At 43.3% G+C, this 12,055-nt stretch overlaps 1 protein-coding gene and 1 pseudogene across 1 annotated transcript; one reads left to right on the top strand and one right to left on the bottom strand.

Moving 5' to 3' along the window:
* Positions 1-5,060: 5,060 nt before the first annotated feature.
* isg20l2 (interferon stimulated exonuclease gene 20-like 2) lies at positions 5,061-8,750 on the bottom strand. Its single transcript, XM_064945658.1, has 4 exons — positions 8,554-8,750; positions 7,173-8,066; positions 5,829-6,029; positions 5,061-5,663 (listed from the first exon to the last, which is right to left on the bottom strand). Exons 2-4 carry the CDS (start codon positions 7,878-7,880, stop codon positions 5,562-5,564), a joined length of 1,011 nt encoding a protein of 336 aa, XP_064801730.1. The 5' UTR covers positions 7,881-8,066; positions 8,554-8,750; the 3' UTR covers positions 5,061-5,561.
* On the top strand, positions 8,646-11,836 carry LOC135519681 (methyltransferase-like protein 25B; annotated as a pseudogene).
* Positions 11,837-12,055: the final 219 nt, after the last annotated feature.

Here is a 12,055-nt window from a genome sequence, read left to right on the forward strand (position 1 = left end):
TTATGTACAGATTTCCAACTAGACACAAAGCAGGACCTTGCTTTCTCGCAGACAGGCTGCAGAGTCAGAGTCGTGATTCATGTCTGCTATTCTCACCACTTGTGGACAGAGTGTGGATGCTGGCCACCCACAGAGGTTTTAATGGTCCAACGGTATGAACAGACAGAAGTTAGAAATGTGGGTATAGCATGGTAGTAGTGCTGAGCAAGAGGTCTTCGTAAGAGGGGAGGGTGAATACGGCTTTGTTCATAGCCTTGCTCAGCTGACAGTCGCGGCCGAGTGGCGGGCGGTGGAGGAATCTAACATATAGGCATGGTGCGGGACGGTCAACATGGGTGCTGGGAAGCCAGTGGGATGGACGCCGCTGTTGGACTGCAAGCCCAGAGGCATGGATATGATGGTAGGCTGGCTCAGAGAGAGTCGCCCGATATTTTCGCCATGCACTTCCCACCCAATGTCTAGTTCATTCTTGGGTATTGCGACCATCCATGTCAATGTTATAATTGATAATGATGTGAGGGCCAAAACATAATTGTAGAAAATACATGTATGTTACAACTTTAATAACTTCCTCTGGGAATACTTTCATTCCAGGCAACGTTTCCCAATTCATCCAGCTATATCCCTTCATGGCACAAAGACATGCATTCCACCTGGGATTAAATCTGATCACTGACCTGATTGTTCCACTGGTGCAATACCTTACTACCTTTTTAAATCAATATGAATGAGAACCTGTTTGGTTTATCTCACAGACTACATGCTGCTTCAGCTGTGTCACTGATGAATGCGTTGATAGGTCATTTCTCAACCTTACGCAATGACTTCTCTGCATGGTACCTACAGGCATTTTGTGGCAGAATTTAGAGCTCAGGCTTCTCTGCCATTTGTAAAGGTCCACTCTGCGGTGCCTACACAAGTGGGAGTGGAGTTACAAGTGAATATGCATGAGAGACAATTTATTCCTTGACATGAAATGGTAAAAACCATCTGACAAAAGGAAACGATGGAAAGCTCCAACAGGTCAAAGATTCTTTGTGAAATGAATTGTCTTTTAACCTCAGTGGATAGTTATTGTGAAGAGTCAAGATGTCCGTCAATGTAAAACAAGGATCCACGTAACCAGTGAATGGGTGGCAGCCGGGAAGACTGGCACAGAGTGGCGTGCCCTCTCAGAATCACTGGTACATTCTGGCGAGAAGGTGTAATGTCCTGGATTTAGCCATCAGGAGCTCTGGCACAAGCGGTGGCGATACCGTGGTTTTAAGTTGCCTGCTCGGTCAATAGAGGTAGGCCAAGGCTGACATGAGAAGAACAGAACGGTTGTCTTTGAATACCTAGCATAGGTCTTCAATGAGGGAGGGGGGGAAACAAAACAGCCAAAGGCAGTAGCACACGTTTCACACCCTGACCCGGGCAGGAGAAGGTACAACAAGGGCCTCTCTTTATGGGTCCCACAGCACTTAAGTATAAGTCAACAACAGTAACATGAATACATTTGATTTCCAATTTAAATCGTTTTTAGATTTGACACAAATGCTTTTAATTAAGTATTGCCATTGAGCTAATGCGTCGCTACATTATCCACTGAAAAGAAACAACTGGACGACAATGCATGAGGTTGACTACTGGGGCTGTAGTCTAATCACACTGGTCTGGCACACTGTTGTGTTGAACGGTGTCTTGGTAACAGTTGTGTGTCAATAGGACCACATTCTACTTTCCAAAAACCCATTCTGGAAACCCCTATTCAATCTCAAGTCCCTGGACAGACATGCAATTGCCTTTGTGTCATGGTTATTATCAAATCAAACTTTGTCACATGCGCCGAGTACAACAAGTGTAGACTTTACCGTGAAATGCTTACTTACAAGCCCTTAACCAACAGTGCAGTTCAAGAAGAACTGTTTTACCAAGCAGACTAAAATAAAAAGTAACACAATAAGAATAATGCTATATACATGGGGCACCGGTACCGAGTCAGTGTGCGGGGGTACAGGCTAGTTGAGGTAATCTGTACATGTAGGTGGGTGGTGAAGTGACTATTCATAGGTAACAAACAAACAGCAGTGTACAAAGGGGGGGGGTCAATGTATATTGTCCGGTGGCGATTTTATGAATTTCTCAGCAGTCTTATGGCTTGGGGGTAGAAGCTGTTGAGGAGCATTTTGGTCCTAGACTTGGCGCTCCGGTACTGCTTGCCGTGCGGTAGCAGAGAAAACAGTCTATAACTTGGGTGATTGGAGTCTCTGACAATTTTATGGGCTTTCTTCTGACACCACCAATAATATACCGTTGAAGTCAGATGTTTACATACACCTTAGCCAAATATATTTAACCTCAGTTTTCACAATTCCTGGCATTTAATCCAAGTAAAAAATTCCCTGTCTTTGGTCAGTTAGGATCACCACTTCATTTTAAGAATGTGAAATGTCAGAATAATAGTAGAGAATTATTTATTTCAGCTTTTATTTCTTTCATCACATTACCAGTGGGTCAGAAGTTGACTTTAAAATGTTTAACTTAGGTCAAACGTTTCAGGTGGCCTTCCACAACCTTCCCACAATAAGTTGGGGAATTTTGGCCCATTACTTATACACACACATGTAAAGGGATAAAGAATATGTGCATAAAGATATATGAATGAGTGATGGTACAGAACGGCATAGGCAAGATGCAGTAGATGGTATAGAGTACAGTATATACATATGAGATGAGTAATGTAGGGTATATAAACATAAAGTGGCATAGTTTAAAGTGGCTAGTTCTATAGGATTGAGGTCAGGGGGCTTTGTGATGGCCACTCCAATACCATGACTTTGTTGTCCTTAAGCCATTTTGCCACAACTTTGGAAGTATGCTTGGGGTTATTGTCCATTTGGAAGACCCATTTTCGACCGAGCTTTAACTTCCTGACTGATGACTTGAGATGTTGCTTCAATATATCCACGTAACTTTCCATCCTCATGATACCATATATTTTGTGAAGGACACTAGTCCCTCTGGCAGGAAATCACCCCCACAACATGGTGATGCCACCCCCGTGCTTCACGGTTGGGATGGTGCTCTTCGGCTTTTCCCTCCAAACATAACGATGGTCATTATGGCCAAACAGACCTATTTTTGTTTCATCAGACCAGAGGACATTTCCCCAAAAAGTACAATCTTTGTCCCCATGTGCAGTTGCAAACCGTAGTCTGGCTTTTTTTATGGTGGTTAGACGCAATGGCTTCTTCCTTACTGAGCGGCCTTTCAGGTTATGTCGATATAGGACTCATTTTACTGTGGATATAGACCCGTTTCCTCCAGCATCTTCACAATGTCCTTTGCTGTTGTTCTGGGATTGATTTGCACTTTTCTCACAAAAGTACGTTCATCTCTAGGAGACAGAATGCATCTCCTTCCTGAGTAGTATGATGGCTGCGTGGTCCCATGGTGTTTATACCTGCATACTATTGTTTGTACAGACGCATGTGGGACCTTCAGGTGTTTGGAAATCACTCCCAATGATGAACCAGACTTGTAGATGTCTAAAAGAATTTCCGGAGGTCTTGGCTGATATCTTTTGATTTTCCCATGATGTCAAGCAAATAGGCACTGAGTTTGAAGGTAGGCCTTAAAATACATCCACAGGTACACCTCCAATTGACTCAAATGATGTCAATTAGCCTATCAGAAGCTTCTAAAGCCATGACCATTTTCCTGAATTTTCCAAGCTGCTTAAAGGCACAGTCAACTTAGTGTATGTAAACTTCTGATCCACTGGAATTGTGATAGATTATTTCACTTATAACTCACTGTGTTTGTAAACAATTGTTGGAAAAATGACTTGTGTCATTCACAAAGTAGATGTCCTAACTGACTTGGCAAAACTATAGTTTGTTAACAAGAAATGTGTGGAATGGTTGAAAAACGAGTTAATGACTCCAACCTAAGTGCATGCAAACTTTCAACTTCAACTGTAGGTCCTGGATGGCAGGAAGCTTGGCCCCAGTGATGTACTGGGCCGTTCGCACGACCCTCTGTAGCGCCTTATGGTCAGATGCAGAGCAGTTGCCAAACCAGGTGGTGATGCAACTGGTCAGGATGCTCTCAATGGTGCAGCAGTAGAACCTTTTGAGGATCTGGGAACCCATGACAAATCTTTTCAGTTTCCTGAGAAGCAATAGGTTTTGTCATGCACTCTTCACAACTGTCTTGGTGTGTTTGGACCATGATAGTTCGTTGGTGAAGTGGACACCAAGAAACTTGAAACTCTCAACCTGCTCCACTACAGATGTTAATGGGGGCCTGTTTGGCCCGCCTTCTCTTGTAGTCCACGACCAGCTCCTTAGTCTTGCTCACATTGAGGGAGAGGTTGTTGTCCTGGCACCACACTGCCAGTTCTCTGACCTCCACCCTATAGTCTCTCATCATTGTCGGTGATCGGGCCCACCACTGTTGTGTCGTCAGCAAACTTAATGATGGTGTTGGGATAGTGTTTGGCCACCCAGTTGTGGGTGAACAGGGAATACAGGAGGGGACTAAGTACACACCCCTGAGGGGCCCCAGTGTTAAGGATCAGTGTGGCAGACGTGCTGTTGCCTACTCTTACCACTTGGGGGCAGCCCATCAGGAAGTCCAGGATCCAGAGTCCTTAGCTTAGTGATGAGCTTTGTGGGCACTATGGTAGGATAGTCTTAATCGTAGGTCATCAATTTTATTTTACAATGATTGCAAGTTAACAAGAAGAATGGAAGGCGGTGGGAGTTAACTGGCTCGTCTCCGGATTCTCAGAAGGATGCCTGATCTGTGGCCTCTTTTCCGGCATCTTTTCTTCGAGCAAAAGGCGTGGATCTGGGCCTGTTCCGGTGAAAGCAGGAAATCCTTCTTGTCACTCGTTAAAGGAAAAAGTTTCTTCCAGCCCGCTGTGAGTAATCACTTTTCTGATGTCCAGAAGTTATTTTCGGTCGTAAGAGACGGTAGCAGCAACATTATGCACACAATAAGTAAAAAAAATGTAAAACATCAGCCATGTTCTTGGGCGCCATTCATTATATCAATAAGTAATGTAGGCTTAAAAGTTTGAAATGGTCATTTATTTCTTTTTTTGCCATGTTTGCCATTACAATAATTGTTTAAAACCAATTTCTTCATTATACTGCAGTTTCACCCGGCAAAATGAACATGTACATGAGGAGATACTGTATGTTAACAATTGAATATATAAAATAGAAATGTCTGAACAAATAACTCTAGACAATTCAAAGCAAAAAAACATCACAGTACTGTATTAGGAATTAATTAATAAAAACCAAGAAAATAGACTGCAACCTTGTGGCAGAGGACTGCCATCTTGTGCCGTAGGTCATCCACCATAAAATAAACAACTGCAACCCTGAAGGCAACTGTTTTTTGTTTTTTTTACAGAAGTAGAAAAAGAGACAGAAGTGGCTGAGGTGAGAAGTGGAAGACCTGATAGTGATTTCTGAATGTTAAAATTATGTTAAACATGATACGTCCATACCATCACTCAACCCTTTCACCAGTTCAGTCCATACTGTCTTTCACTGGCTTTTTTTCTATTTGGAGGCTAAGGTCCTCTCCCACTCCACCTCCACAACTTTGTACAGTTCCATGGTGGCTTTGGCGTCCTCCACGGACGAGTGCCCCTTCTTCCCAGTCTGAGAACACAAGGGGAATTCCTTGTTACTACAAAATAACATAAGCGACACAATAAGAGGTTTAGTAGCTTACTACTTTTGTCGAGACTAGAAACAACAACCTAGACTGAATCACTATAGATTATATTCAAATCAATCCCGTTTCAATCAGAAGTCTCTTCTCACCTGGATGTTGCGGTTGAACAGGGCCTTGGTGAGTCTTTTCAGTGAGGCAACATCTTTCTCTGGAAAGCCAGCCTTCTGGTTGAGGAGAGGAATGCGGGAGGTGTCCCGCGTTAAGACAGCAGGGTGACTGTAACTCAGGGACTTGAAGTCATTGTGGACAGCATGCCCTATCACCACCTTTCCTGCAAGGATCTTCAGTATCTATAGGAGGGGGGAATACAGAATAGATCAAATGATATCATGGTCATGTTTAGCAAAGTAAAGGTCCAATTAAGGGGCAATTCCACTGTAACAGATTTATGCTTTGACTCAGTTTTTTCACTTGAAAATGTATGCCAAACAAAAATCATTGATTTCAAAGTTTAACAAACCATACAACCAATGTTCCCTCTAAAAAAGAATATCACTGAGCAAATTTCAGGTCTGCTGAGTGCAAACTTGAAAGTTGTGAAAATTTACTATGAACACTGATGCTGTTCCCGCTTTAGGTTAGTTTAAACAGTGGTCAAGTAGGCTACTGTGAGTAGAAAAATCAACAGTAGCAGCCAATGTGTGGGGTTCAATGTATGCTTACATTACATGAGACTTTTGAAAGAAAAAGAAACATGCAGGGCTTGACATTAATTAATCCACTTGACCTTTAGACAAGACGACAACAAATGTTGTGTTGTTTGATGCAAGAAACCACTTTACAAAGTAAAATGCATAATTATTCCCATACCATTGCTACAGTGAATCAGACAAATTATGCTACGCTCTGCCTATTGGATACTTAGCTTATTCAAGCCGGTCTCAAAATACAACACTACAAAGCTATTTACCTGACTCGCTTTTCAAAGAAAATGCTCACGTTTTGTACTCTTGTAGGAAGCAATCAATCCTCCATTGCCGACTACAAATGATCTGTAATTGGGCTAATAACTCACTAACTAGCAAAGGATATGAACAAATATGCACAAGTCACTACACGTAGCTCTCACTTTGATCTCAAAACAAGCGCATCGACTCATGACCGCTCAATGAGTTGGCAGGGGTCTTTACTTCAACATTACTGTGTTTTGATGTATTTCTGATACCTTTTAAGACTTTTTCTGGTATATGTTTTCTAAGACCCCTTTCCCACCTGTTTATCCAGAAATCAAAGCCTTTTGCTTATATCACATTTTCAAGATGGATAATAGTTGAAAAATGTATCTATGCCTTCATTTCCCCAAAATATAGACTCTTAGCTTTCATTTGACACCCAATTTGATATGCTCATAGGTCCTTTACGGTGGAAAAAGGTTAAACGGAAAACATATTTTTCATCCTCCTTTGAACATTCTCTTCCGGGAGACTTCTTACCTCCTTCCTGGCAAGTTGAAATGGCATGGCTTTGACCAATTGATGCCAGGAGATGCCACTCCAACGAGTCCGGTAGTCAGTGACTGCGTTGGTGGGCTTGATGTACCTGTCATACACCACGTCTCCATCATAGGAGACAATACTGCATCGTGCCAGCTCACTGTTGCGACCCTTGGGGCCCGTGCCGACCATCTCACAGTCCAAGGCAAGGTACTTCAGGGGGTTACAAAGGGGGGCCGACCCACTTGGGACAGAGGCATAGCGGGCAACTGTCCTGTTGGGTGGGGGTTGGTGCCCCGGGGTGATAGTCGAAGTGGATTGCTCAGGATTGGTGGAATTCTCCACAGTTATGGTCAAGGATGTTGAGCTGCTTGTGGATGATGCAGGCTTGGAAGCAACGCTTCTAGCATGATCTGACCTGGGTATGTGATATGAACTTTTACTGTGAGTATTCTGCGTGTGAGCAATGCTTTTGTTGTGTGCAGCATTGGGTTGAGACGGCCGATTGGCCCCATTGTGCCAGTGAGGTGGGCCCTGATGTTTATTCCCCTGTCTGTGATTGTGCTGGTTCTGCTTTTTGTTGAGGTAACCCTTTTTCTCCAAGAGTCGCCGCCTGTTGATGAATGCCTTGTGTTTCTTGCTTCCCGATGAGTCCTTACGGGGTCCACTGCTGCCCGAACAGTCCAGGTTTAACATAATGTCAGACATCTTGGAGGGGAATCTTCCTCAACTGGGGCTGGGTTTGTTCTTGGACTAAAACTGTTTACGTCCCACTCCCTTCAGCAGGACATAAAGGCATTCACTGCTGAGCAAATTTAGGTTCAAATATTTGCTTTAATTAAATGTCATTCTGACCCAATTATCATGACATCAATGGAAGCAGTATTGTGATCCCTGGACAAAAACAAAATAGGTTTCTGTTAACAAAGCAGCTGGTATGTCTGAAATTGTAGGAAACGATTATAGTCATGAATGACAAACAAAGAAGCCAGCTAGTTAGCTGTTTATATAATCTAGCTAGTTTGGTACGAGTTTAGTATGAAACACATTGAGCCAACTTAGCTAGCTAGCCACAATTAACGTTAGGTATTTTTGAAAAGTATATGTAATCCGTGTAGTGTAAACGTTAGCTGTCAGGATGATATTACAGTCGAAAATACGGTTTAGGCGAGCTAGAACTGGGTCATTGGCTAGCTAGCTAACTAGCTATAGTAACACTGGCTAGCTATAATGCTAAACTTCGACTCGAACATTAGCTCGCTTGGAATGAATCTCTATTCTCCAGACAGACTAATTTAACTGTTTGTCTTCACTCAAATTGTATCCTGATATGGTGGTGCACAAATAAGCGTTATACAACAAATTACATTTATACACCGACCTATAAATATAGCACCATGCTCCGACTTCCTTAAAAGCCAAACAGTCGACTACTTCCGGTTCCGGGTTCAGAGTTCGTTTCTGATATACATAATGGACGTACGTTATGAGGAAGAGCTACAAACACTTCTCATCGTCGTTATATAAAACTATTTCACTCGGACTCTGTTGAAATAGCCTATTGTTGAAATGTTTAATGTTCACAATTCGTAACCAGTTGTAGCCAGTCAGTTGCCGATGCGACAGTCGAATGATGTGCTCACGGACACTTTCAGCAGAGCAGCTGCTGAGAGTTGGCAAGAAATCTTACATATTTTCTGTCGACATACAAACACATCTCCGATTCCTTCATAATTGTACGTAGCAAGCAACGCATTTAAAGTTAATTAAGCTGCTGCTGTTATTTGATAAGATGATCACGTGATATGCTGCTATCAGGTCTTGAGTCCTCCGCTCCAGGTTGAAGTTTCCCCTACAGATCTAGAATCAACTTCCCAGTCCTCAATCCTGACCTAAACCATTATTAGGAAAAAAATAAAACTGACCAAAGGTCAGCGTCTAGAGGCAACTTCACCCTACACTCTTGATCCCTGGCTCAAAGTTTCCCATGAAGCTTGATCCCTGGCTCAAAAGGGCCCCTGGATAGATTTCTCTAGCTACTCATCAATTTATGTGTTATTGATCATGTTTTCTCCTGCCATAGGAATTCTTCAGTGAGGATCTATGGGCTACATTGCCTATGTAACGGATGTGAAACGGCTAGCTTAGTTAGCGGTGCGCGCTAAATAGCGTTTCAATCGGTGACGTCACTTGCTCTGAGACCTTGAAGTAGTGGTTCCCCTTGATCTGCAAGGTCCGCGGCTTTTGTGGAGCGATGGGTAACGATGCTTCGTGGGTGACTGTTGTTGATGTGTGCAGAAGGTCCCTGGTTCGCGCGAGGGGACGGTCTAAAGTTATACTGTTACACCTACTAGATGGCAATAGATCCTCCGTGACCTGTCACCCCCACAAATAGCTAACAGATTGAATGTGAATTGAAGTTGTTGTTTTTCATCTACTGAACATCTACCATTCCAGTGTTTAATTGCTATATTGTATTTACTTCGCCACCATGGCCTATTTATTTCCTTACCTCCCTTATCTCACCTCATTTGCACACATTGTATATAGACTTGTTTTTCTACTGTATTATTGACTGTATGTTTGTTTACTCCATGTGTAACTAACTCTGTGTTGTTGTATGTGTCGACCTGCTTTGCTTTATCTTGGCCAGGTCGCAGTTGTAAATGAGAACTTGTTCTCAACTTGCCTACCTAGTTAAATAAAGGTGAAATAAAAAAAACATTTAAAAAGGGATTCAGTCATACCAATGTATTCGTTCAATTTGAATTGGATTCTATATCATAAAACAGTTATAACTTATACAATTTACTTATTTTTTCAGCTACTATGGCCTCTTTAACTATTGGCTTTCCGGGCCACTGCGCATGCCCTGACGCTCCCCATGACACCCCAGGGCAAGCAGGGACATGAAGTGGGCATGCTGAAGCCAGAGGAGTTCTTGGAGAACAAGAGTCAGAGCTCACTGCTGGGAAACATGTGAAACCCAAAAAGCAGCATGAGATCTGGAGTCTGGGCAAGGTAAAGGTGTGCATACTACTTTACATATATGGATGTGCATACTACTTTTTTATATATACTGCTGATTCAAATAAGCATTTTAGTTGTGGATACTGATCTGTTCATCTCTCTCCACAGTTGGTGAAGCAGCTTTGTGACCTGACAGTCTGCAATAGTGTGGTGGATGTGGGCTCTGGACAGGTAACCTCCTTATCAGACCTAGGAGTCACACAATATTACTTTTTGTAATCTGCCTAACAATGAGATTTGTCACGGTATATGATTTGTCACAATGTTGTATATCCCTACTGGTTTCCCTAGGGCCATTTGACTTGTTTCTTGTCATTTGGGCTCGGTCTGTCTGTGACTGGAATTGAGGCTGATCCCACTCTAGTTTCCATGGCATCCAAATATGATGGACAGCTTCTGTGGATGCTGGAGAAGGAGCGGCAGAGGAAGGTAATGCACCAGAACGCTCAGTAGTAAAGTGCAAGAAAGGCCCAGTTGACTAGGATTTTTTTTGGAAGAAAGAGGTGAAGCAATTTGGTGAATATTGCTAATATGCAATATAATGAAGAATTAAATATTTATACTGCTCATACTCTTTCAGAATGGACCTCCCCTCTCTAGATCTGGCCCCTCACCCTACCATGTGGCTGGCTGGGTCACTCAGAGTTTGGCTACCCTATGAGCTCCTCGGTGCAGGGGTTGCCAGGACACCAGCTGTCCTATAATGCGCGGGAGGGGGCGTGTCATGCCATCGAGGACTACGTGCATAGGCTGCGGGAGGAGAGTGGGTTGCTAAGGATGCACGGTTATCGGGCAACCCTGAAGACAGTTATCAGGGAGGTGAAGCCGGGACTGCGCGGGCCGGGAGTCCAGGCGATAAAGAAAGCACATCTACTACCCTTTACAGGGTAAGTGTTTACACAAGTTTGTATCCATACCTCTTCAGTCTGTATCATTAGGCAGCAGCTTTCACTGTATGTTCGGCTGAAAACATAAGAAATTCATCCTTGCATTTGTCTCAGAAAAACCTTTACTATTTGGTATTATCCTTGTGTATAATGATAATAATTTTGATGATCACATTAGGAATTCAATATTTGCGTTCTCTCTATATAGCCTTTAAGTCAAACACCCCTGACCCCCTCTCACCATGTACTCACAGGTATGCCCGTCTGGGTCTGCCCTGCGTTGGCCTGCCCCTGGACACCTGCAGAGTGGGGGCCATGCTGAGGCAGGAGGGTCGTGTGGTGGTATACTTCAGCCTGGCTCTGCTACTGGCACTGGTGGTGTAGACTCTGGTGCTGCTGGACAGGATCCTATACCTTCAGGAGAAAGGTGAGGAAATGTACAGAGACTGTGTGTTATCAGATCTTGTATCTGGATTCCATATATCTTTTTTTTCATGGGCCCAGTGCAGTGCTAACAGTAAAGGTGTTATTTGTTCTTGCTTGATTGTTGGTGTGGGTATAAAGAGTCAGCTGGTGCCACTCTTTGACCCTGTTTTCTCTCCCTGAAGCCTGGTACTGAAGCAGCCGACAAGGGACAAAGAGGCCGAGTGTACTCTTCCATAACCAATGACATCTCTAAAATCGTGTGTTGTGTTCAGTTTACTCCCGTACTCATTGGTGCTCAAAGACTTTGGAGTGGAAGTTTAGAAGTGAGTATCTGTGTCCGAATATCCGTACCACATACTTAAACTGCATACTATGTACTCATTGTCGCAAACTATTTTGCACATACCGTTTAGTAAGAAGTATGCCACGGCCACAACGCAGTAGCGGCTCCTGACTGGCTGAGTAGGTGGGGCGGTGCAGAGTACGGGTGGATTTTTCAAAATTCAAAAGACATGCATTAATTAACCAGCCCGATAACAG

The sequence above is a fragment of the Oncorhynchus masou genome, chromosome 29, assembly GCF_036934945.1.
Source record: "Oncorhynchus masou masou isolate Uvic2021 chromosome 29, UVic_Omas_1.1, whole genome shotgun sequence".
Classification (NCBI taxonomy): domain Eukaryota; kingdom Metazoa; phylum Chordata; class Actinopteri; order Salmoniformes; family Salmonidae; genus Oncorhynchus; species Oncorhynchus masou.

Excerpts from the sequence above, each read along its gene's own strand:
- isg20l2 (XM_064945658.1), bottom strand. The coding sequence starts at position 7,880 with ATGTCTGACATTATGTTAAACCTGGACTGTTCGGGCAGCAGTGGACCC. Across the intron at positions 6,030-7,172 it reads TTCAACTTGCCAGGAAGGAG|ATACTGAAGATCCTTGCAGG; the intron begins GTAAGAAGTCTC and ends CCCCTCCTATAG. Across the intron at positions 5,664-5,828 it reads TGTTCAACCGCAACATCCAG|ACTGGGAAGAAGGGGCACTC; the intron begins GTGAGAAGAGAC and ends TTGTGTTCTCAG.